General features: G+C 37.0%; 1 protein-coding gene across 1 annotated transcript; it reads left to right on the top strand.

The window, feature by feature from the left end:
* The first annotated feature begins 7660 nt into the window (after positions 1 to 7660).
* Positions 7661 to 20729, top strand: LOC135199899 (adhesion G protein-coupled receptor E1-like). The gene is made up of 8 exons (XM_064228022.1): positions 7661 to 7784; positions 8724 to 8846; positions 9247 to 9363; positions 11386 to 11502; positions 12365 to 12481; positions 13602 to 13694; positions 17652 to 17834; positions 20312 to 20729. The coding sequence occupies exons 1-8, from the start codon at positions 7709 to 7711 to the stop codon at positions 20464 to 20466; spliced, it is 981 nt and encodes a 326-aa protein (XP_064084092.1). The 5' UTR covers positions 7661 to 7708; the 3' UTR covers positions 20467 to 20729.
* Positions 20730 to 27451: the final 6722 nt, after the last annotated feature.

Below are 27451 nucleotides of genomic sequence, written 5' to 3'. Positions count from 1 at the left end.
GTGGTTCTGCAATATGCTTAGCGATCTCGGAAGCAGCGACATGCACTGGGTCTTGGCTTCGTTGTATAGGATAGCAAATTCCTCGGCATATTGGCGGCAAGTGTCAAATGAGTCGTTGGAGACCTTGCGCTGATGGGGAAATCAGAACCATATCGTCGGCATAACAGAAGTTGTTTATAGTTGTTAAATTGACAGTGCAACCGATTGGGAGTGAGGTCAGTTTGACATTCAAGGCATCTGTGTACGTATTAAACAGGTATGGGGAGAGAATGCCCCCTTGTCGAAGCCCATCTAGGGAGCCGAAGGTGTACGACGACGCAATTCAGGACCAATAACAAACAATATCTTAAAAGAGGTGAAGCTCAACCTCTCTCTCTCTCTCTCTCTCTCTCTCTCTCTCTCTCTCTCTCTCTCTCTCTCTCTCTCTCTCTATGTCTATGTCTGACGGTTTATCAAGTATCCCTGCTTTCGCTATTAAGCGTTCAGACGGGATTTCCAAATCACTTATTATAGTTAAAAATTTAAAAGTCTATGTAATGTAAAGCGGGTTAATTGCATTTGTCTCAGTGTTATAGCTGAGTGAAAATAAATGGGTTTTCAATAGCTTTTTGAACTGAAAGATATTTCCAGCACACTTAACTGATGCCGGGAGTTGATTATACAATCTAGGAGCGCAGTGCTTAAAAGTTCTCGTACCAAGAGTGGTCGTTGCACGAGGCTCATCAAGTCTGAAATCATCACGGGAAAGGCGTGTATGAACACCAGGCCCTACTACGTATCTTTTCAGGCAACCTTTAAGATACAATGGCTCTCCCGTGTTAATAGCTTGATATGTTAAGACGCAAAGTTTAAAAATAATCCTTGCTTTGACTGGTAACCAGTGTAATTTAATTAAGGTTGGAGTAATATGTTCTCGCGGGGATATACCAACAATTAGTCTAGCAGCTCTATTCAAAATCATTTGAAGTTTCTTAAGACGATAATTAGGTAAATTGTAATACAACGAGTTACAATAGTCTACTCTGCTAACTACCAAACTATTAATTAGCAGCTTAGTGGCATCTTCGTTAAGATATTTTCTAATGGATGCGATATTCCTCAGATGATAATTTGCGGTCCTAACCACATTGTTAATATGTTCATCAAATGTCAAAGAACCATCACTACTACCCCGAGATCTCTGACTTTATCAGTTAACAAAATATTTTCCTTATTGATGGAGATGCTATTAACGTTATCAAACCTTCTTAAGTTATATTTAGTGCCAATTAGGATACATTCAGTTTTATTTTCATTTAGTTTCAGCTTTTTCTTTTGCATCCATTTCGAAACATCTGCCATAAGTCTATCAATAACAGCTTGATCTTCAATAATGTCATCTACTATTAAATAGAACTGGGTGTCATCAGCAAAAAATTTACATTGAACGCCATGTAATTTAAATATCCAAGACAACTCGATTGTATAAATACTAAAAAGAACCGGGCCAAGTACGCTTCCTTGTGGAACACCCGTGGTGAGCTTTCTACTTTCAGAATATCTATCTTTAACCTTCACCTTGAAAGATCTATTCGATAAATAGTTATTAAACCATTTAAGAGCATCCCCATCGATCCCAATAGCAGTCATATCCTCTATTAACACTTCATGAACCACTGTATCAAAAGCAGCGCTAAGATCTAGGAGAATAAGCAAGCTACATTTACCGTCATCGGAGAAACCTAACAAGTCATTAATTACGGCACAAAGAGCTGTTTCAGTAGAATGGAATTTCCGATAAGCCGACTGATCTTCAGGAATAGCTCCAATTACTTTTAAGTGCTGACTGAGTCGATCATGACAAAAAAGACAAGTTAGAAATTGGTCTGTAAGATTTCAATTCTTGATGATCAAGGGATCCTTTAAGAGATGGTTTAATGATAGCAACTTTTTCAGAGGACGGGACTAAGCTCTTAGTAATACTCAAGTTGACTATTCGAAGCTGCAATTGCAGTAACCTATCTATGTTCGGGGCGTCGATGACCTCATTTATTGGAAAAGGATCGTTACTGCAATAGGAGCGGCCAGAACCAATGAACATAGTTTTGTAAGCATCGAGTGAAATTGGCCTAAACTGCAAAAACTTTGAGAAAGGAAAATCAGGAAAGTAAGGATAGGGGCAAGAAACATCAGTTGTGAAGTTACAAAGTAAACAGGCAACCTTTGACTCAAAGAATTCAGCAAATTCATTTGCCAATTCAAGCTCAGACCTCCCGTCTGGTAAAACATGCCTCTTAATTTTCCCTAAAAGTTCATCGAACACAGAATACAGCCTTTTGATATTGGACCCAACCTCAGTTACTTTTTCATTATAATATGTCTTCTTTACATCTCTTAATAATCTATTTACCTCATTCCTAGCTTCCACATATAACATTCGATTTCTCTTTGTTTTATGCTTATGCCAACGTGACTCTGCCAACCTCCGTTTTTTCCTAGCTTCCCTAATTGCAGCATTGAACCATGGGGAGCTGTCTTTTATGACAATATCTTTCTCCACCACAGGGCACATTTTATCATATTCTTTGGAAAATACAGAAAAATACAAAGCAACAAGACAGACTACACATTCACCTACAGAAATATTTCTACTACTATTTAAGTCAGTACATCCACAGGGTTCATTATATTTTTCTTCAATAACAGTAACACCCACATCTATTAGTACAGTACAGTCTAATAACCGTTTGTTCCTAAATGTTATTTTAGTCCTAAGTTTACTTGGTAATAAGACTGAAATATCAAACATAATAAGCTTGTGGTAAAAAGAGATAGAAAAATCTGGCTCCACTATCAAATTCATAAAGTAATTATCACCCGTAAAGCAAAACACAGCATCCAAAATATGATCTGACCTAGAGGTAAATACATTCACCTTATTAACAAAATTCATATTGTTCATTATATCAATAAACTTCTTTACATTTGTATCTCTATAATCCTCTAACCACATATTAAAATCTCCACATATATATACATTACATTTTTCATTTTCAAAACAATCCAAGAATACAGAAAAGTCTTCTAAAAACGTAGCCTTGCTTAGCTGCGGAGGACGATATACTACTAAAAATAAAAACTGTACATTATAGGCCTTAAACTCCAAGGCTAAATACTCAAAACTCACAAACGCTCCAACAACCCTAGTTCTAACGTTTGTAAATGTTTTGGATAAAACAATGCCAACCCCACCTCCCTGACCAAAATTACGTGGTGTGTGAAAAAGTTTATGAGTGTCCGGCAATAGTTCATTAATTTTCAAATTATCAGTAGCACTTAGCCATGTTTCTGTTATAGCGAACACATCTATTCCTTGTTCACAGATTAATTCTCTTAATTCTGTTGTCTTGTTGTGTACTGACTGCGCATTCAGTAAGGCACATTTTATTCTTCTATTACTGGAATCCATGATCAGTCTGTTGGGCAATTCGCTTCCTCTCAGCAACATTCGATGGACAATTCCAGTCAAAAACAGCATGTTGATTATCGGAGAGGTTCATTCGCGCACAATGATGACATTTCAAACTTTCAGACTGACAATGCCTTGTCTCATGATCAGCTCCGTTACAACGTCCACATATCCGAGATCCATTCGAGGCCTTGACTCTACATTTGGACTCAAAATGACCATATCCTTGACAGTAGTTACATATTATAACATGATAACTATCCCATACCTTATGTCGACCAAAGTTGGTGAAAAGTATATCTCCATTTTCGTATATCCTGCGTCTAATGATAGGTGTACATTTAAAAGTATAATTATACGATTTACCATCTTTAGCTTCTCTAGTTGATACTAGTTTCATATCATCTGGACTTACATTAATACCTTGAAATATGTTATTCTTCTTCAAAATCGCAGGCAAGACGTCATCCATCTGTTCTTGATTACTAACATTGGCAACGGTGATTTTAGGCGACATCTTCTGAAGTACAGTTGAACATAATTTATGGTCATCAGCTGTCTGGTCCAGAGTTCGTTTAGCATTTTCTCTTGTTTCTTGTCTGGAAAGTCAACGACCAGTGAACCTTTTTCGTAGGCTTTACGTTACTTATTTGAATATTCCCAAGGACTTTTGTTAATACACCTTTCTTCTCTTCCATTGTGGTAGCTTCATTCTCATCTTCATCAGCAATCAAAATCAAATTTCTCTCTTTCACCACGTCAGAATAACTTGGTTTCAAATCCTTTACGGGTAGCTCACCAGTAACCCCCAGCCTAAGAAATTGATTTTCCGTCTTCAGTTCAATTATTTGTTTTTCTAATGAAGCAAACATATCTCTTGCCATTAATTCTAACGTTTCCATTTTTCGGCCAAGCTCATTCAAGGTAACTGACTCCGAAAAATTGGGCTCACATCTTCTACAGTAGAATTTAAGACCCTTACATCCAATAGAAATTGACTTCTCTACCTTTCTGTAGTCTTCCATAGATATTCCCTCACATTTCCGATGTACTTTCCTGTTACATGAAGAGCAGTCCAGTTGGTTATCATCGTTTTGACGATCGCAATAACAAGATGCCATTTCACAAGAAAACTCTAAAACTTCACTTTCAAATCATAGCAAGGCTCTGTTAGTTGGTAGAAATTATGACGTAACAATGACGTATCCGTGACGTCACTAAGGAAAATCTGCGCGGGGGCCGTTTGAGAATGCGCATCAAGTCAACTAGGCCCTAATACACTAAGTTAGAACGCACTTTCACAGCACTATTTATGTCACTAAGTGGATTAGGCACATGCTACACATATTCATGAACGAATACAGACAGCTTAAACAGCAGTTTAAGGGCAAGGTACTCTAAAACGGGCCCAACTAATGAAGAGGATCTGGTTTACGTTCCTGTCAAGAGCTTCTTCTTTCAGTGCCTCTCTCTCTCTCTCTCTCTCTCATTTTGAAGGAATTTCAAAGATCATGAACCTCTATGTAACCGAATGAAGAGGCCGACGGTGTGGAAAATGCATCATAGTTCAAAATCCTTTTCCAGGAAATCTGGGGAACGAACATGGCATTTCTATCAAGATAGGCGTAGCCAGCATCTTATTCTTAAATGCCACACGAATTTGTTCCCCAGATTCCCTGGAAAAGGAATTTGAATTAATCCGTGAGCAGCTTTCGTCTTTAAAGTATCCTGACCATATAATTGAGAAAGCAATTCACAAAGCAAACGTAATTTTCTACCGACCCCTTCAAGACAAGAACAGAAAAACACCCAAAACAATATAATAAAAATCCAACACCTGGACAGGACAAAGACGTTGACACAGACTCTTCGAAAATCTAGCCCTTTTGCCTTTACCTACCCAAATACCATAGCCAAATCCCTGATTAACGTCCAACAAAAGCCAGTCCCCAAAGACAAAGATTTTCCTGGAAAATCACTAATCCACTGGCATATCCCATAATCGTCTTACTTCTATTTTCATGTCTTGATACTTATCGATTTTTTTCTCTCTCATCTACTCTGGTGTCCCATGTTATTGGAACATCGATGAGTGGTACTTTCTTCTTGGTTTTGTCAATCAACGTCACTCTGGTCTATTCACACGGATCACCCTATCTGTTCTGATAACATAGTCCCAGAAGATCTTTGCCTAATCGTTTCCATCACTCCCTCAGGTTGGTATCCGTACCACTTATAACTGCAAGGTAGCTGCTGTTTCTTGCACAGGCTCCAGTAGAGGGCTTTTGCTTCTGAACTATGCCTCTTTTTGCACTGGTTCTGTGCAAGTGCCAGACATTCGCTTGCTATGTGGGTTATTGTCTCGTTTTTTACATTGCACTTCCTGCATATGGGTGAGATGCTATTTCTCTCTATCGTTCTTTGGAGATATCTGGTGCTTAGGGTCTGGTCTTGTGCCGCTGTTATCATTCCTTCTTTTTCTTGAGTTTTCCCTCTGTAGCCATTGCCTCGTTTCATCGCTGGCCACTTCTTTAGTCTGTCTCATGTACCGTCCGTGCATTGGTTTATTGTGCCATCCCTCCGTTCTGTTTGTCATTCTCCTGTCTCTATTTATGGGTATTATCATTATCATTATTATTATTATTACAGGAGATAAAAAGTTTAATTTGAACAATAGTAGACACTTAAAGTGACTCTTATCAGACCTCATGAATTTAGAAGAGTATGTTCAACTTGCCGACTTTGGAAAAAAAAAAAAAAAAAAAAAGTTTTAATGCATAGATAAATATTGTCTCATTCGCAATGTCTGGTGAACATGTTTGAGAAGGCGTCCAATTCCAAAGATTTCAATCAGAACACAGTTTTCCTCTCATCATTATTAAGAGAGGACTTTCGATATCAGTATTCCATCTTCACATATAATATTTCCTATCTGTCTTTCTCAAATGGTCTAGAGAAGTCACATAAAGTCTTCTTGCTTCGTGGCGGTCTTCCATTGACGGAATCCAGCACAGGTGTTGGCTGTGACTGCGCAGACACAGAGAGAGCCACCTGGCTAAGTCTACGAACACCAATAAAAGGTGAGAAATAGCTGAAGTCGTTCCACAGAGTTCAGAGGATCACCCTAGTGTGTATTTGGCTCAGTGTTTCTGCCTGACGTTATCATGAAGACAACGTTAGTTCTCTTCGGCTTCCTCCTGGCCTTGGCACAGTTCCAGCTCGCCGAACTGACGGTAGTCTCGTGATTAACTCTATCAGACCGGACTGAAGTTATTTCAGCTAACAAATTCAAAGTTTGGGTTTTAGGCCTTTCCATAACATTGTTTTTTTTTTCATTATGAAATATTTCAAGAATCGGAATCATGTTCCCTTTCCAGGACATGATTTCTTCTCTGTAAAGTTTAAATTGTTGTCTTCCAGAAGCTAATGAATTTTCTTATGAATAAGTTCGTAAATGTTGTTACAATCTCGTTTAGATTATATAAATGCGAATTTCATTCAGAAGTTGAATACAATTACGCACTTTTCTTCTGTCTTACAGAAACGTGGACACCACCACCAATCTGGGAAAAACTAGATGATAAAACTACGACTAAAGCTAAAAGTACACCTACACCTAAACCTGTGCATAATATGGGTCAGTTCCTTTCCTTTTTTTCTTGGGGATTTTGTAAGTTGTCATATCTCTTATTCTCTAGAGGGACAGGAAAGAATTCCTACAATAACGCCATTTCTTGTTTGTCCCAAACCCCCAGCCGCCCCCCCCCACCACCCCCAAGGGTACGAAAGCAGAACAGAACAATGCACAGTGGAAAATGCGAAGTATGAAAGACCTTGACATCATCCTCACATAATAAGACTGAGTTTCTTTTACGTGAAGTAGTCTTTAATTAATAATTTCCTTGATGTTTTCTTCGTGGATTATTTTGTCTTATGTCACAAGCTTTTTGTACTCACTTTCATAATAGCATATTTCAGCGTTTTTCAAGTGATCTACTGGTCACAATAGAAGGCCAATATGATATCGTAAATGTAATAAATGTTCGTTTTCTGACGTCAATAGAGAAATGTGATCACTACGAAAGTGCAAAATGTCTATTAGTTTGCAAATCAAGATCCCTTTTCTTTCTGTTCCCTAAGACATCATTTTATTATTTCAACACAGACTGGAGAGAGGTATTCAGACATGACTCTTTTCACTTTGCAGATTGTAAACCAACTGATGCATGCACCCGTAACGGCGGCTATTGCATCGAAAATATGAAGAAAGGTGACTGCGACGGACTCCTCTTTCCAAATGAATGTATAACGCCCTTATGTTCCTGCTGTGTAAAAGGTAAGAAGAAGGAGAAGAAGTGACTCTAAAAACAAGTAGTTCTTGAAGTAGTCTTACCGTTTTCTCGAGCAATTAATTGATTTTGCGTTTTCACCTACACCTTACGAGTTCGGAGGAGCTGTCTTAACTTCGCTGCTAAACATTCCCTTAAATACCCATTGCAATTCTGTGATTTCGACTCATTGACCCATAGGTTGTATTCATTTAAAAAGAACTGTCACCAATGAATAAAAGGGCAGTTATATGGCACAGTATAAATAGTATTATTCAAGAAATAGGTAACTTATAGAAAAAGAATATTTACTATGAATACATCTATAAGAAATTTCCTAGCAAGAATTTTGTATGCATTCAAGCTCGTCTTTAAAAGCTAATTTCTTGTAGCATTTCCTTATTATGTTCTTTTTAAAAAACACATGACTTCCAGATTTCCATTCTAGACTTAATTTTTTCTAAACTGTCCTAAACTTTGATGTCAAATATATAAGATATTTTACATCGTATTCTCGAAATGTTTGCCATAAAAAATTCTAAGCAACATTTTCCAGACTTCTTTACAGTGTAATCTGTTTTGAATTTCCTCATGGGGCTCATGTCCTTTAATGGTATATGAAATGCAAGATTAATCCGAATTAATTAGCTAAGGAATCTAATGCTAGATACTGACTCAAACAACCATTCACCATGGTACATTTCATAGTCACATCCTTTTCTCTTGGTTATCTCTTGGTTATAAAGAATCTAAAGACAAATGGTTTAGTGATTACTTCCAGACCTTTTTCACATTTTCTGAAAGTATCTGGACTCATTATCTCCTCAATAAGTTAGGATATCGTGCAACAGCTATCCTGAGAGATACGAAATCTCTTTGTGGCCCATGTTCGTGATCGATCGTTTCAAGATTTCTGGTAGATGAGTAATTTCATTTCTTTTTTTTAGTAACTGCAGTGAAACTGGATGAATGCGCAGCAGGGAACGACACCTGCCCCGCCAACTCAGAATGCCAGGATAAAGAAATAGGCTACGAATGCGCTTGCAATGTAGGCTTTGAGCAATGTGGAGGTGAGTATTACCGAACATTTTATACATTCTAACTTTTATGGTTTATTTGATGTAGCTGGTGCTCAAGTTATGACAATCGTTTTAGATTTCCTTCGGGTAACATTTTCGTCAGAGGTTCCTCACTGATTCTCCAAAGTCTCATATCAAAATGTTATTGTGAAGACTCATTCCACAATCACGTAATAAGGTTCCCTTTTGCACAAGTTCCTTCTGTTAAACTGTGATTTTATATGGAAACTAGAACACAACAGCGAGCTTCGCAAAACTTCACTTACGTCTCAAATTGTTGAAAATATGTCAGATGTCTATTCATCTTTCCAAGTTGGATGAGAGTAAAAAGTATTAGTACATATGAACCCCATCAACACAATCATAGTTTATATTTTCTTCGTTTCACCAGATACAAATGAATGTGACAGCAATCCCTGTGGGCCAAACTCCCAGTGCCAAAATACACATGGAAGTTATGAGTGCGTCTGCGATGCTGGGTACGAAGCAGTCAACGGAGCTTGTGCTGGTAAATATCACTTTCATGTAAACTTCTCATTGGGATCCTATATGCTGGTAAAGTGGTCAGTGACATGGTATGCCACTCGGATATCATGGGTTCGCGTCTCCCCCCGGGCAATAGAAATAAAATCTCTGGCTCTGTATCATGATCAGTCACTACTGCAGTGTGGGGTCTGCGGTGGGAGGTTGAAACCAACATTTTCTTTGGAAGCTTGAATTTCGATTCAGTAGTCCCTTTGGTGTGTTTGCTCCATGTGAATAGGTTTCGTCTACTGAAATAATATAAAAACACTAATATCTAGGATCAGTGTTAATACTGAAATTTTGATCAGTCCCAGATATTCTGAAATAACATTGCGCCCAATATTTGGATTTTGCAGTACTTTATTCATAATCTGTTACACAGGGGAAAGTATCTGGGTGATAATATTATTCATATGGAACAACAGGCCTAATTCATCAATTTGCTACTTTCTATTTTCCTTATTCATATGGAACATGTCTAATTTATCTATTTGTTACTTTACATTCTTTTTTTTATTTGGAACATGTCTAATATATCATTTGTTACTTTATATTTATTTATTCCTATGGAACAGCCCTAATTTATCACTTTATTATTTATACATTTTCCTTATTCATTTGGAACAGACTTAATTTACCATTTTTATGCTTTATATTTTCCTTATCTATATGGAACAGGACTAATTTATCAATTTGCTACTTTCTATTTACCTCATAAGTGATCTCTTCTTTCTGTATGTCCTGTTATTTTCTATTCATGATATATTAAACTGGACAGGCTATAGGTGGTATTATTATTCATAATTAAAAGGCCTAATCTATCAACTTGCTGCTTTATATTTTGCTCATAATGATCTCTTCTCTCTGCATTTCCTGTTATCTTCTATAATTTCTTTGTAACGAACTTTATACTCTTTGTAAGCTCGAATATCAATTAATGGCCACTGCAGGCCTGTTCCATATGAACATATTAGAGACAAAGGGCTGTTTAGGGTAACAGTGTCTGGCATCTTTGCTTGACATCTTAAGATTCTAGTTGAACATCATCCTCAGGGAGACCTTTCGATAAAGGCTACACAAAATAAGAAACAAGAAAAAATGCACCGAAGTTTTCGATACAGCCTACGATGCTGTATGAAACTCCCAGCCGCACAGGTCATGAAACTCAGCCACAGGTAATGGCCTGTTTTGTGCTGTGCCAGAAGCATAGTCACGGCTAACTTTAACCTTGAATAAGATGATAAAATAAAAACTACTGAGGCAAGAGGGCTGCAATTTGATATGTTTGATGATGGGAGGGTGGATGATCAACATACCAATTTGCAGCCCTCTAGCTTCAGAAGTTTTTAAGATCTGAGGGCGGACAAAAAGGGGGAGAAGGGCAGACAAATGCCATCTAAAAGGTTTTCTTTTATGGAAAACTAAAAACTGTCCAAGCATTGTAAACAACGCATAAATATATCACAAAACCTTATCAAAAATTACAATTTGGCAGTGCTGTGTGAAATTCTCACAATGACAAAGGAGTAAGCTCTATTTCACTCAAACTTTCTGTACCAAAATTATGGCATTCATGGGGCATGCCTACCATCATCTGCAACAGTTGATCATGTTTATCTCTGGAGATCTTATCATTAGTGCTCCTTCTCACTTAGCATGAAGAATTGTGCAGGACTGTTCAGTTCGGATTGATTCACGTAGGGGGTTAGTGTCATCAGTGCACCTCACGTCGTATATAGTAGACATTGCTTAAGGGTCTTTGCAGAGTCACTTCGGCCCCTAGCTGTAACCCTTTTCATTTTTTTTATTCTACATTCTATTCCATTCCCTAATTCGGACGAAAGGTGCTTATTCATTAGGTACTTTCTAAAAGGCTACTGGTTTTCTATTTGAAAAAAGCCACAAGTCTATCAAAAAAAATAAACAAATAAAAGATAAATAGATAAAAGCATTTAACCACTGCTCTCTTATTCTCTTACATAACTAACCATTGTCTTTCCACCAGATCTCAATGAATGTGAATCGACTCCTTGTGGTCCCAACGGCGTCTGCTCCAACAGCCCTGGAAGTTTCAGCTGCAACTGCAGTGCAGGATACGCTTTCAGTGGGGGATCTTGTGTGGGTAAGTCCGGAGCCTTATCAAGTCTGTGATTGTTCTGCTAAAGGTAAGAAGTTCGGTAATCCTATTATTCAGGGGTCAAAATTCACTGCTCCCTTGCGTGAATTTGTTTAGGTTTTCCTGCCTATTTTTAATTTGTTCTTTCGACAGAGATGCACACATAAGTATATTTGCTGAAAAATGGGCAGTTTTATGTGTTTACAGAAGCAGAGATTGTAATGAAAAACAAAGGGAGTAAAGCTCTGCACCTCACGCAAGTGTGTTTGTGGAGTGAGCGTTTAGGAACCTGGCACATGGGATCTTGCTCTTCAACAGCCACTTTTTGATCAATCTGAAAACATGAGCAGTTTATCTGCTTACAGAAGCAGAGATTTACACATTTTCTCAAGTTGTTACGGGTCTGTTCGTATCCCCTGACACATGTTTCTGTTTAATTGCGTTCCCTTTTATTCCCATATATTTTTTCAATCGTTGCTTCTTTAAGCAGAAAAACTATTCAATTTTTCATTGTTTTCCTTGATTCAATAAATATTTGATAAATCTGTGCGCTGATCTTGACTTTACATAATGCTGTAAATTTGGACCCCTGAACTGTTGGATGACCGGAATTTCTCAGAAAACGAACCCATGTGCAAAGTAGGTAGCATTATTATCGAAACCATCGCCAGATATGGATTCACTATTCCAGTCCTTTTTGTATCATCTTCATTCAGTCGCACTTCAAAAACAATGAAGAATCATTCATATATAATAGTTATTATTGTCTGTCGGTCTGTCTGTCTGTCTGTCTCTCTCTCTCTCTCTCTCTCTCTCTCTCTCTCTCTCTCTCTGTATGTTTCATTTACATGCCATATCTGCATTTCAGACATCGATGAATGTTTGAGCAATCCATGTCCAAATGTCTCCGTGTGCACGAACACTCCTGGAAGTTACCTGTGTCAGTGCCCTCCTGGTTACAACTTGACCTCAGGAGCTTGTGTTGGTGAGTTGGATACAAGTTACACAACTTTTTTCTCATTGGAGACGAGTCTGATGGCACGTGCTACACTGTGCTGGAACACGGCACTCACTACCCATCATGTCTCCCCTTCCCTCCTGATCCCCTACCTACCTACCTCGGACCCAGCCAGGGCGGACAAACTAAAAGGATCCACTGGAATTATATTATTATAGAATAGATAGGTATATCTTTACAAGTCCATTTCATTTTCCGGACATTTGTCTCCATTCCTATATCGTATACATGCGATTGTCCTTCAGTTTTCGCTCTTACATTTAGACTCCTAGAAGAGGCGAAGAATATACACCTTTTTTCATCTCTTCCATTTACTTTGCACAACCTAAATTTTAATATAATCAAGAAGAGGAATGAACACTCCACAAAGTAACACCTTTTGTCGTAGAGCTGGTTCTGTGTACATTCCTTCAAAGAATCACTACAGCTGATTAGTAAGAACCCGTTGCTGAGAATCATGTCTAGGAAACTATTATTATTACTATTATTATTATTATTTTATTATTATTATTATTATTATTATTATTATTATTATTATTATTATTATTATTATTCAGATGATGAACATTATTCATATGGAACAAGCCTACAGGAGCCATTGACTCAATATGCAAGTCTCTAAAGAATACTATGATGTTCATTTGAAGATGTTACTTTGGATAACAGGAAATTGATAAAGAGATCAGGTGTTGCGAAAAGAGGGTAAATTAATAAATCAAGAAATAAGTCTGTAAAAATGTAAATAACTTAGCAATATAAAAGATGGACTGTTTTAGGATAATTTTGGCTGTGGATACATACACTCCCAACCCCACACACACACACACACACACACACACACACACACACACACACACACACACACCACACACATATATATATATATATATATATATATATATATAGTATATATATATATATATATATATATATATATATATATATATATATATATATATATATATATATATATATATATAATAAGTATATAGTAATTTGGTGTTCCATGTGCTTAGTTGCATCAGGGACTGACACAATAACTACCTTGGAAGAAATATCTCACAATGCCTTTTATTGATATTTCCAGATATCGATGATTGTGCTTCTGCCACTTGCCCTCAGCACAAATTTTGTAGTGATAAACTCCTGGGTTATGACTGTACTTGCTACGCTTGTGCTGGTGAGTATCCCTTCACTGCAAATATATATATATATATATATATATATATATATATATATATATATATATATATATATATATATATATATATAATATATATATACATATATATATACATATATATATATATATATATATATATATATATATATATATATATATATATATATATATATATATATATATATAATATATATATATATATATATATATATATATATATATATATATATATATATATATATATATATATATATATATATATATATATTATATATATATATATATATATATATATATATATATATATATATACTATATAATATAATATATATATATATATACATATATATATACATATATATATATATATATATATATATATATATATATATATATATATATATATATATTAAAAAAGAACGTATCTTCTTTCTCTGCATTGATGTTCAGGGGAAAAACTCAAATTTTGGGTCAGGAACACGAATTTTAGTTTACCCGCTCTCCAGCATCCTAGAGGTGTGTAATGTTGCCAAACGAAAGATGAAAGCGATCTGAAGTATTTTAATAGGTAAAAAATGCAATTTTGTGCGTGTATATGCAGACAGCAGAATCTATCTGTCATCCATAACGTCCACTGTCCTAGTTACTTTTCAATTATTTGCTTTGATATTGATTTTTATTTTGCTTGTTATGGTACGATATTTTTCCCTCTGGCATCGTCGAAATGTTGTATCAACAACATCATCTCCATCACCACGTGGACAGTGAGTGTTTCCAGATCAATTCTGTTTAGGGGGCGTGTTCGCGCATGTGCTGTTATTCTTGATCAGCTGTTGTCTGTTTTTATCGAGTTTTTGCTTGTTTTTTTGGCTAATAATCATGCCTAAGAAGAAGTGGTCGAACAAGCGTTTAGTGTCTGCAAAAACCATGTAAAAATTACACGAAAAGATGAAAAAGGAAAGTGAACAAAAAAGAAAGAATGGAACAGGAAATGGCAACTTGGAAACTCCGTCGCGCATGTGTGAAATGGAAAACATTGGTTTTCCTACAAATATATTCTACAAGACACTACTAATATAAGTGAAACTGTGGTGTTATTTGATGATATCGAGGAAGAATTTTCATTAGTGCTATCAGATGATGAAGATGATACAATTTGCCCTGATAGTAGTAATACGAATCATGAAACTTTAAACTGCTTTTTCTCAAAGTAGCATTTTTTTTAATTCAAATGCTAACTACTTCCTTATTTATGAACCAATTTTGAAAATTTAAAAAGTATTATAATTCTGGATGATTGTAGAAATAAAACATCCTATTACATTTCTCATATCGCCGAAAAAAAAATTATAATAATATATTGAAATTTGAAAATTTTGATTTTTTTTTTCAAATTTTTGTTTTTTCAGACAAGACAAAAAAAAAAAGGAAAACTATGAAATATGCTAGGTCATTTCTATTTGGTATACTATAAGCTTTATGCTGGATTTAAATTTTTTCGAATTGATTCATAAATAAGGGAGGAGATAGTTTTTAAAGATAGAATAAAAAACAACCAAAAAAAGTGAAAAATATTTCAAAAATGAATACTATTCAACTTAGGAAGATGAAATTTGGCTGGCGTATTCTGTGCATATAGGTGAATATTCTGTGCAAGTTTCAATATCATAGTGCAAAAATTACTCCCCTTTGAGTTTCTTACCTTCAGATAGCTTTCTTCCACCTGTCATGGTCGAACACATTGTCCACCGACAACTGTTTGTCTCTCAGATTTTCTCTAATTGCATCCATTCACCTTTGCTTCGGTTTCCCTCTTGCTCTCCCACCCCCAGGCACCTTCATCTGCGTTACTCTCCTCCCCATATTAATTAAGTCTCATCCCTTACTCTCATCCCATGGCCATACCACTGTAGTCAGTCTTCTTTCCAGGCTCTTCTTTGATAGTTTTACGACTTTAGTAGTTCCTCTTATTCTTTCTTTCTTGATCCTGTCCATTGTTGTCACTCCACACATCCACCTGAGCATTGTTTCTCTACTGCACCCAATTTTTCTTGGATTCTCTTTACCAGCCATGTTTCTGCTCCCCACCAAAGCTGGTCTCCCTACGGCCTTATATACTCTTCCTTTAACCTTCATGTTGATTCTGCTGTCGCGCAAGACACATGACATCTTTCTCTACATTTTCCATTCATCTTGCACTTTGTGTGTTATTTCTACATCCAAATTTCCATCATCAGCTACTGTTGAACCAAGATATTCAAATGTTTCTACTCTGTTCAACCTTGTCCCGTCCATACTAATCTCAGAGTCTTGATCTTTATTAAAACTTACGTATTCAGTCTTCTTTCTGTCTATCTATCTATCTTGGACTTCTCTCGGTCTCTAGCCGCTTCTTGTATTAGTTGATTTACAGTGTAATCTCCATCCAAGTCTCCCACCAAGCTGTCCAAGTATTTTACTCTTTGTTTATCTTTCGCTCTCCTCCCCTCTACCCTTCCAGTAAGGCACAAATGCTCTATCTTCTTACTTCTTATTATATGTCCAATAAAATTAATTTTTCTCTTCCTTATTTCTCTTACAAGGGCTCTCTGTGTTCCAGTTCTTGCTAACACCTCCTCATTTGTCACTCTATCTGTCCATGATATTCTCAGCATTCTTCTATAAAACCACATCACTGCTGCTTTCAACTTGGCTTTCAATTCCCTGATGATTGTCCAGCTCACTGATCCATACATGAAAGTGGACCACACATACGTTTTCAGGGCTCTTGTTCTTGTTTGAGTTCCAGTTCTGCTATTTGTTAAAAGATTTGTCATATTCTTAAGAGTTTTTAGCTATCAGATTCCTCCCCTCAATATCTTGTTTTGCTCTCACATCATGTCTTTGTAGATTGCCTAGGTAAACAAAACTGTTAGCTTTTTTTATACTTATGTTGTTTATCAATACATTACAATTTGCTGTATCTTTATTCTTTGATGTAACTACAACTTCCGTTTTTCTTACATTAATTTCCAGTCCCATTTTTTCACTCTCCCTGTTAACTGTGTCTACTAATGATTACAGTTTTTCAGTTGTGTCCGCAATGATTACTTCTCAGATGATCTCTCCATATAGTATTGCAAACAGATCTGGTGATAATAAACATCCTTGGCGAACTCCTCTCTTTATTTCCATCCATTCTGATAAGTGTTGTCAATATTGACTGCTGCCATTTAACCCCAGTATAAGTTGGTAATGAGTCGGATGTCCTTGCTATCTACATTAATTCTTCTTAATATTTGTACCAATTCAGTGTGCCTCACTCCCTCACTCTATCAAATGCTTCTTTCTACTGATCTTTAATCTTCTGTCTTCCAGTAATTTCCTCCACTGCTCTAGTTTTGACACCCCTACCCCTCTGTTGGTGGTGCATAACATGATGTCTTCAGCAAAGAACATGCGCTAGGGGGATTGATCTTTTATTCCTTGAGATTGCACATCCATAATCAGGTCAAAAAGATATGGACTTGAAGCAGATCCCTGATGTTAACCACTTTTACTGGTATCCATTCAGTTAACCCAACACTGCTTCTAACCTGCATTTTTGCTCCTTCATACATATTGGAACAGCCTCACATACTCCTCCAGTGTTCCCTTTACTCACGTACACCTCGAGACCTCTTGGCGTGGGACTCTATCATAAGCTTTTTCCAGGTCTCTGAATACTATGTGCAGCACTCTCTGCCTTTCCCTTTGTTTTTCCATCACCTGTCGCATGGCAAACATTGCACCTGTCGTTCCCCTTCCTGTATATGCATCTTTAAATAATGTATTCTTCATTTCGGGCAGCTTGTTACTAAAAATGCTAAAATGAATGTACGTTGAACATTTGGCATAAAGTATGTTTGTACATTTGTATTAGTTCCTCACATGTGAATAAATATCGTCAGTATAATAATTACACCAAATTTTCAGAGAAATGCCAATATGGCGCAATTTTCGTAGAGGAACTTGGAAATTGTTTTAAGCTCATTACTGGAGAGATGACCCTCGAGGACGCAATGGAACGTTGTGCACGAGACTTCCTTAAAATACATTATGTAAACAGTGATGAAGAATTTCCAATATTGGCTTACTATTTCCTGTCTGGCATTTCGGGTAAGTAGTTTACAGTTGATTGGTGGAAAATGATGGAACATGCCTAGATAGATCATAGATTAATGAGGGTAGCTGTTTCAAATACATGGGAGCAATGAGACCCTATCAAGCTTCTCTTGCATTGGAATTGAGTAAAAGACTAAGAATGGTTGCTCAAAGAATGCGTAGAATGAAAAACAAAGCTTGAAAATTAAATAGATTTAATCTGCAGAATATAACTTTAACTAGAGTATTTGAACTCAGATAGCAGGATGAAGTTAGAAATGATAGCGAATGGAACAACCTGTCAATATGTTACCTTTGGAGTCGTACTTAATCAGTTTTAATATTATGGCAATATGAACATTTAGACTATGATAAAGTTGTCAATATTATGATTCAATATTATGATACAACTGATTCCATATGCAACACAGAACCAACAATATTTTCTCAAATTGAGCCATACAGAAGAGAGCAGGCAGAAAGCTAGATAGTGTAAAATAGTAAGTATCTGAGAGTCATGAATTTCAAAAATAAAGCATCCCCGGCCACTAAACACTACCTATCTTAAAATTTGAGATAGTACAACAAAAGTTAATGCCACCACACAACTACAACTAAAAGTAAGGGCCTTCCAATGTTATCTTATATCTCACCGCTTTTGTCACTAAATGATACAAAATAGCCATAAAATATCGTAAAATAAACTCAACCTAAATACTCACCAATATCTTCAAATTATTCAGAATGCTGACAACTCAGCACTTGAATCCACAACAGATTTCTGAAAAAAAATTACCATTCTAAAGATAATTTTTTCATTTTGGGAAACCATTTAGATGTTTTATACAAACAATCTAAACCTCTGAAGTGGACAAAAAGGAGTGATCTCAGGTGAATGGACTTATATTTTGGAGGGTTAGGTCTTCCCATGAGGCTCACTAGCTAGTGTCCTGCATCTGTGAGAGCGAGATGAAGAAAGGAATGGCGCAAAGAAGTAGGGTACAGGTTACTGGGGCTCTGGGTAATAGCTCTGGAAGGCCTCTGGATCAACGATCTCCAAGTGTTCAAGGTTATTAATCGCCAAGGCCTTGGGGTCATCGTTTGCATGGGTTCAGGGTCAGCAACTACAGACTCGAGCTCTATCTCATTAATCTTTGAGAGATGGGACGTCTTAGTATCGAGAGGTTCCACTGATCCAGAAACTTTCCAGAGCTCCAGAAACCTTTGCTTCTCCTTATTCATCTGCGTTTGTAGCCTTGTCTCTAAGCAACTTCGTGGATTTGTCATTAGTAGAACTATTTCATATGACAGTCTGAAGCGCATCCTCCCATTTCGGAATATTTCAGCGGGTAACTGAGTTGGGGTTGTATATTTAGATATGTTTAATTAGAAGAAAATTTTGAATCGATGGTAGCAACATTTACAAATACAAATAGAATATAGATGACCGAAGAAATGTGCTCAGAGCTTGGAACATGGGTGAACCAACTATAGTATTCTTTTTTAAATGTTCTAGGAGGCTGTTCAGTTGCATTTTTACCAATTTGTTTGTACTTCTTATTCTAATAACAATGTACTTTGATAACCATAGTAGTAGTAGTGCTAGTAGTTTACATTTCTGATAAAAAATAGCTTATAATTGGGCAATACGACAGGGTAAAACATGATAAGGTAATTAACTTGGTCTCTAGGAATTATTTATAATAAAGATTTCAGCTCCCAATTGCAATCATATTCATTGGTACTTTTACAAAGCTAGTAGGTTATATAAACGTTATTATTATTATTATTATTATTATTATTATTATTATTATTATTATTATTATTGTTGTTGTTGTTGTTGTTGTTGTTGTTGTTGTTGTCTTGATATTCAAGTTACCAAAGATTATGGTGTTCGTTTGAAAGATACAGAAGACAACAGAAAATACAGATAGAAGTGATCAGTTATTAGAAAGGAAAAAAGATGAATTAATAAATAAGTAGATAAAAATAGAAATTATTTAGTAAAATCCAAGGTAAATTGTTTTAGGGCTGTAATGTACTGTATCTTCGCTTGAACCTTTGAGCCTTATAATTTAGAAGCAAACTGAGAAAAGCCATGAACGAAATAAACCTTAATCTGTTAGGTAATATAGGAAACATCCATGTAATTGTTAACCTTGTGCCATTATTACGAAAGCGCTTCTCTAATCGACTAGCTATGTAAAAATATCCATGACCTTGATTGCAACTGGACCTCAAACCTTTCAGTTGAAATAAAAAAACAATAGAACTCATACATGAACTAAAGAAACACATTCCAAGCCTGTAATTCTCAACAGTGGGGTTACTTAGCCTATCAGGACTTTATCTGATGGGAGTCCTCAGATAAAACACAATAAAAGTAACACATTATCTAAGGAAATACATTTCAAATTATCCATAATTCTCAACAATGGGGTTACTTAGCCTATTAGGTCATGACCTGTCTCATGGAAAGGTTTTTTTTTCAGATTGGGCCTGGGTTGCACGTGGCGGAGCCTACAGTGGCTCTATTACGGGTTCCTGCCTTGGTATGAGATCGACCCCTAAGTCGCCTGAGGCTAAGAGTCTGCCCTGTGATTCCAAGCTCAGATATGCTGTTTGTGTTGCAAAGAAATACTATTAGTTTGAGTAATTGCCAAGGTGTTCCAAAGTTGTAAAACAAATTATTTTCTGCAAAAAAATATATCTGACCAATCTTCAAGGTTGTTTTGAAATTGTAAACAATTTATCTGCAAGGGACATTTAGATTTGAGCAATCTCCAACGTGTATTCAAAGTTGAAGAAATAAAGTTTTATCATCAAGGGACTTTTAGATTTGACCAACCAATCTTCAAGGTGTTTTTAAAGTTGTATAAATAAAATTTGATCTGAAATTACTATTATTATTGTTGTCATGGCTGTCCATCACAATCATCCTATTCAACAGTATGATTTTTATAGTGTGGGGTTATGGGTTCCATCCTGCCTCCTTAGGAGTCCATCACTTTTCTTAATTTGTTAGCTGGAGCTATTTTAGCATCTAGTTGGATATCCCATATCCTTCTTATTTCTATTTTCAGGTCTTGATACTTATCAGTATTTGCTATTTCTTTCTTATCTACTCGTGTCCCATGGTATTACGACATCGACGAGTGATTCTTTGTCAATCAACATCATGTCTGGTCTACTGGCACCTATCACCCTATCTGTTCTGATACCATAGTCCCAGAGGATCTTTGCCTGATTGTTTTCTATCTCTCCCCCAAGTTGGTGCTTCTAACCACTTGTCAGTCCAAAGTAGCTGGTGTTTCTTGCTCAGGCTCCAGTGGAGGGCTTTTGCTACTGTTTCACTGACTTTTAATACTGATTCTGTGCAAGTGCTGGACATTAACTTGCTATGTGGTTTATGGTCTCGTTTTTCATATCACTTCCTGCATATGGGTGAGATGTTATTTCCATCTATCAATCTTTGAACATATCTGGTTCTTAGGGCCTGATCTTGTAGCCACTGTTGGCATTCCTTCTGTTTTCTTCTTGAATTCTCCCCTTTTTGTATGTTGACCAAGGACCATTTTTCTATTCCAAACTCCATTATGATGTCCCCAGATACCATCCTTACAGTTTGTATTAGAGTATCTATTTCCTTGATACTCTTACCATACATCTTAATGTCATCCATGAGCATCAGATGGTTAATTCTGTTGCCTCCTTTCTTAAGTTGGTACCCAGCATCCATCTTCTGCAGTACTTTTTTTTCATGGGAATCGTGGCTAATATGAAGAGTAGTGGGGGCAGTGAGTAGCCTTGGAGGATCCTTCTCCTGATGTTAACCTTTGGTAGTCTTATTTCAGAGCTAATAAGTATTGTGCATTATCTTCTAAGGAAGTTGGTGGTGTTTTCCTCTGCCCCATATATTTTCAGGCATTCTATTAGCCACATGTGTGGTATCCTGTTGAAGGCTTTCGTGTAGTCAATCCTTGCCATGCTTAGGTTGGTTTTCCTTTTCAGGTTCTTCATTATCATTTTGACTGTCAGGAGCTAGTCTTTTGTGCCCTTGCACTTCCTTCTGCACCCTTTCTGTTGGTAGGGGATGGTGTTTGTATCCTCTAGGTAGTTGTTTAGCCTTTCACTGATTGAAGTTTTTGAGCCGGTATCCATGAACCTCATCGGGACCTGCAGCTTTCCAGTTGGGAACTTTTTTTAGTTGGTGTCTGATTGTATCTGTTATGATCTCAGCGAATCTTTGTTTTATTCTCCCCATCTCTTCTCCCTTGACTTCCTGGAGCCATGTTGCATGTTTGTTGTGTGATACCAAATTGCTCCATATGTTTTCCCAGATTCTCTTACTCGTTTCAGTTTCAGGAATTTCCTGGTGGCTGTCTTCCCCTCTTAGTTGGCTGCATAGTCTTTTCTGGTTTGTTATGAATGGTTTTTTCCATTGGTATCCTTTATTACTGTTCATGTACCATTGGATCTAATGTGTTTTGACTTTAAGCCTCTGTTTTATATCTTCTATTGTGTTGTTTAGTCCCTTCTCCTGTACCTTGTATTTCTCGTTCAATTCCTCCCTTGTTTTCTTGCTTTTTAGCCTCTTTTCTGCCAACTCTTTCAGTTTACTCAAATCAGATCTCATTACCATGTTTTGTTTTACCAGGAGCCTTTTCCAATGAAGATGCTGTTTTGGTTTCTCTTGGGTTGGTTGTGATGGTGGTGTTTTTGTATCCTCATGTTTTCTGCTACCCATCATGCTCCTTACTTGGCCAGCCAACCTCTGTTCTGTTTGATGTGTGTTATTTCTGTCATTCCAGATGTTGACCAATCCTTCTTCTGTATCCTCTTTCCATCGGGTTGCTTCTGATGTAGCATCTCCATATTTTCTTATTCTCTTCTCTTGTCCATTCCTTCTTCTGGTTGTCTCTGTAGCCCCAGTCTCTGGTTGCTGGTTACTGTCGCTGTGGTGGTCAGTTGATAGATGACGACCTCCAAGTACCTGACGTCTTCCCCTTCAATTGGGCTGTATACCTGGCTGCTGGACGAAACTCCTCTGTTGCCAGAGGATCAATTTACGTCGTTGTCATTTAATCTTTCATTACTGTCCATCATTGCTGAATTTTGCTATTTAACCCATAGCTGGACCCTACTCCATCTGGTATAGGTACTCACTTACAGCTGAGTAGATTGAGGAAATTGTGGTAATGATCCTCTCCCAAGGAATCAGCTCTGAGGAGAGCAGTCACCCATCCAATGACTGCCAAGCCCGATGTTGCTTAACCAGTCCATTGATGACCTAAACCACTCTGCCACGGCGCTACTACTACTACTACTACTATTATTATTATTATTATTTTTTTTTTTTTTTTTTTTTTTTTGCTCTATCACAGTCCTCCAATTCGACTGGGTGGTATTTATAGTGTGGGGTTCCGGGTTGCATCCTGCCTCCTTTGGAGTCCATCACTTTTCTTACTATGTGCACCATTTCTAGGATCACACTCTTCTGCAAGTGTCCTGGAGCTACTTCAGCCTCTAGTTTTTCTAGATTCCTTTTCAGGGATCTTGGGATCGTGCCTAGTGCTCCTATGATTATGGGTACAATTTCCACCGGCATACCCCATATCCTTCTTATTTCTATTTTCAGATCTTGATACTTATCCATTTTATTCCTCTCTTTCTCTTTAACTCTGGTGTCCCATGGTATTGCGACATTAATGAATGATACTTTCTTCTTGACTTTGTCAATCAACTTCACGTCTGGTCTATTTGCACGTATCACCCTATCTTTCTGATACCATAGTCCCAGAGGATCTTAGCCTGATCGTTTTCTATCACTCCTTCAGGTTGGTGCTCGTACCACTTATTACTGCAAGGTAGCTGATGTTTCTTGCACAGGCTCCAGTGGAGGGCTGTTGCCACTGAATCATGCCTCTTTTTGTACTGGTTCTGCGCAAGTGCCGGGCATTCGCTTGCTATGTGGTTTATGGTTTCATTTTTCGTATTGCACTCCCTACATATGGGAGAGAAGTTATTTCCGTCTATCGTTCGTTGAACATATCTGGTTCTTAGGGCCTGATCTTGTGCCGCTGTTATCATTCCTTCAGTTTCCTTCTTTAGCTCTCCCCTCTGTAGCTATTACCATGTGTCATCGCTGGCTAGTTCTTTAGTCTGTCTCATGTATTGTCCGTGCATTGGTTTGTTGTTCCAGTCATCTGTTCTGTTTGTCTTTCTCCTGTCTCTGTATATTTCTGGGTCTTTGTCTACTTTTATGAGTCCTTCTTCCCATGCACTCTTTAGCCACTCGTCTTCACTGGTTTTCAGATATTGCCCCAGTGCTCTGTCCTCGATGTTGACACAGTCCTCTATACTTAGTAGTCCTCTCCCTCCTTCCTTTCGTGTTATGTATAGTCTGTCCGTATTTGCTCTTGGGTGTAGTGCTTTGTGTATTGTCATATGTTTCCTGGTTTTCTGATCTATGCTGTGGAGTTCTGCCTTCGTCCATTCCACTATTCCTGTGCTGTATCTGCTGGCACTGCCCATGTGTTTATGGCTTTTATCATATTTCCGGCGTTGAGTTTTGACTTGAGTATCGCCTTGAATCTCTGCATATATTCTTTCCTGATCGTGTCCTTCATCTCTTGGTGTTTTATATCCCCTCCTTCCATTATTCTTAGGTATTTGTATCCTGTCTCATCTATGTGTTTGATGTTGCTTCCATCTGGTAGCTTTATCCATTCAGTTCTCGTTATTTTGCCTTTTTGTATGTTGACTAAGGCTCATTTTTCTATTCCAAACTCCATCCTGATGTCCCTAGATACAATCCTTACAGTCTGGATTAAGGTATCTATTTCCTTGATGCAGCTTGATGTCGTCCATGAACATCAGATGGTTGATTCTGTTGCCCCTTTTCTTGAGTTGGTACCCGGCATCCATCTTCTGTAGTACTTTGTCATGGGAATCATGGCTACTACGAAGAGTAGTGGGGACAGTGAGTCGCCCTGGAAGATCCCTCTCCATGATATTAACCTCTGCTATTCTTATTCCAGAGCTTGTAAGCATTGTATTTCAGTTGCGCATTGTATTTTTGAGGAAGCTGATGGTGTTTTCCTCTGCCCCATATATTTTCAGGCATTCTATTAGCCATGTGTGTGGTATCATGTCGAAGGCTTTCTTATAGTCTATCCATGTCATGCTTAGGTTGGTTTTCCTTCTCTACTGTTCTTCATTACCATTTTGTCTATCAGGAGCTGGTCTTTTGTGCCCCTACACTTCCTTCTGCAGCCTTTCTGTTGGTGGGGGATGGTGTTTGTCTCCTCTAGGTAATTGTATAGCCTTTTACTGATGATACCTGTTAGTAACTTCCACATTATGGTAGGCAGGGTGATAGGCCTGTAGTTACTGAACTATATTTCCCTTAATCTTGTCTTTTCGTACTAAGGATGTTCTTCCTGTGGTCATCCATTTGGGTGCATGGTGATTTGAGATACAATGCTGGAGTTGTTCTGCTATTATTATTATTATTATTATTTTTTTTTTTTTTTTTTTTTTTTTGCTCTATCACAGTCCTCCAATTCGACTGGGTGGTATTTATAGTGTGGGGTTCCGGGTTTGCATCCTGCCTCCTTAGGAGTCCATCACTCTCCTTACTATGTGTGCCGTTTCTAGGATCACACTCTTCTGCATGAGTCCTGGAGCTACTTCAGCCTCTAGTTTTTTCTAGATTCCTTTTCAGGGATCTTGGGATTGTGCCTAGTGCTCCTATGATTATGGGTACGATTTCCATTGGCATATCCCATATCCTTCTTATTTCTATTTTCAGATCTTGATACTTTTCCATTTTTTTCCTCTCTTTCTCTTCACTCTGGTGTCCTATGGTATTGCGACATCAATGAGTGATACTTTCTTCATGACTTTGTCAATCTTTTCTGATACCATAGTCCCAGAGGATCTTTGCCTGATCGTTTTCTATCACTCCTTCAGGAGAGAGAGAGAGAGAGAGAGAGAGAGAGAGAGAGAGAGAGAGAGAGAGAGAGAGAGAGAGAGAGAGAGAGAATTGTATAAGCAACAATAAACATCAAAATGACTCAACCAAATTTTACCATGCCCTTTGGTGTGTTGCTCGCCACTCTAAGCAACAGAGAAAAAGCTGTCTTTAAAAAAAATAGAGAAGACTCTTTACAAGATTAATAGTGCTGAAGCAGCAACCATTTTTAGCAAAACTTATTATTATTTTATTATTATTATTATTAATTATTATTATTATTATTAATTATTATTTTATTATTATTATTATTCATGATTATTATTCTTATTATTATTTTATTATTATTATTATTATTATTATTATTATTTAGTATATTATTATTATTATTCAGTTGGATGAAACCTAATTGGATGGAACAAGCCAGCAGAGGCCATTGACTTGAAATTCAAGCATCTGAAGAATATGTTGTTCATTAGGAAGAAGGAAGAGGAAGTAAAGGAAAATACAGAAAGAAGAGATCCTACTTATTAAAATTTTTTAAAAATTAATAAATAAATGGTTAGATTAAAATGCATTAAAATGCAAGAAGAATAGCATTAGGGTAGTATTGCATTGCATTTTCTCTTGAACTTCTGAATTTACAATTGCATGACAACCTTTTTGTGAGGCTGTTCCACTCTAACGGTGCGATGAATAAAAGACCTCTGGAACTGAGAAGTTCGACAGCAGTGCATATTTATTGCATATTGGTGCTGCTGTTCAGTGAATCTGGTTGTTCTCGGCAGGAAAAAGGAATCAGGGATCAATTGTGAATGTGAATTACAACTTACGGAAAAATGGAAAACAAGAGAACACAACTGCTTCTGTCAGGAAACAGAAACCTGCCACAACGAGCCAATCTGTCTAAAAGAGATAAATATCTGGCAGAAGCAGACAGCCACACCGGAGAACAGTATTTTAGTAAAGGAACGAAAAAGGACCTAATACAGGTTGCACAGTTATAAATATATGAGGCCTTATGAACAACGCCTAACTTTCGTGGAGCATTTGCTGGAACTTTCATTAGATATCTCTGCAAAGTTAGATGTGAGTCAAAGGTTGCACCTAGAATAGTAAAGCTTCAGACAGAATCAGCAAAGTTCCATCCACCTTCCTTACTAAATTTTTTACCTTCTTGGTTTCCCTGAGTATTTCCTCTTGGACCTTTGTCAGCTTCACTATTTGTGCTTACATCAGTTTCATCTTCACTAATATCAATTCCTCTTTGGCTATCACTTACCATTTGTCCCTCAATGTTATTTCCTTCTCTTATTTGTTCTCTATTATCACCATTATCTTTCTCTGGTTTATTATCATTTCTTTGCCTGCTTATGTCAGAAAAGTCTTTTCCATTCCACATACTGGTTCCTTCCATAATATCGATGTTACAATCTTTCACTAGATGGCCTTCTTGTCCGCATCTGTAACAGGTTCTTTTCTGCCCATTATATAATATACTTAAGTTAAAACAAGACATGATTATCGATGAAGGAATTTTATCTCTAATCTTCATCTTTATTGTCTGTATCCCGTTCAGCAGGCCTTTCAGGGGGCCCTACTGTATCTGTTCCTTCTTATTGAATCCACTTTTCCATATCTGCCAATAATGTTTATT

This window comes from Macrobrachium nipponense, chromosome 26 (genome assembly GCF_015104395.2).
Source record: "Macrobrachium nipponense isolate FS-2020 chromosome 26, ASM1510439v2, whole genome shotgun sequence".
Lineage (NCBI taxonomy): Eukaryota > Metazoa > Arthropoda > Malacostraca > Decapoda > Palaemonidae > Macrobrachium > Macrobrachium nipponense.
Note: the sequence above shows the minus strand (reverse complement) of the source record. Positions and strands in the feature narration are given on the sequence as shown.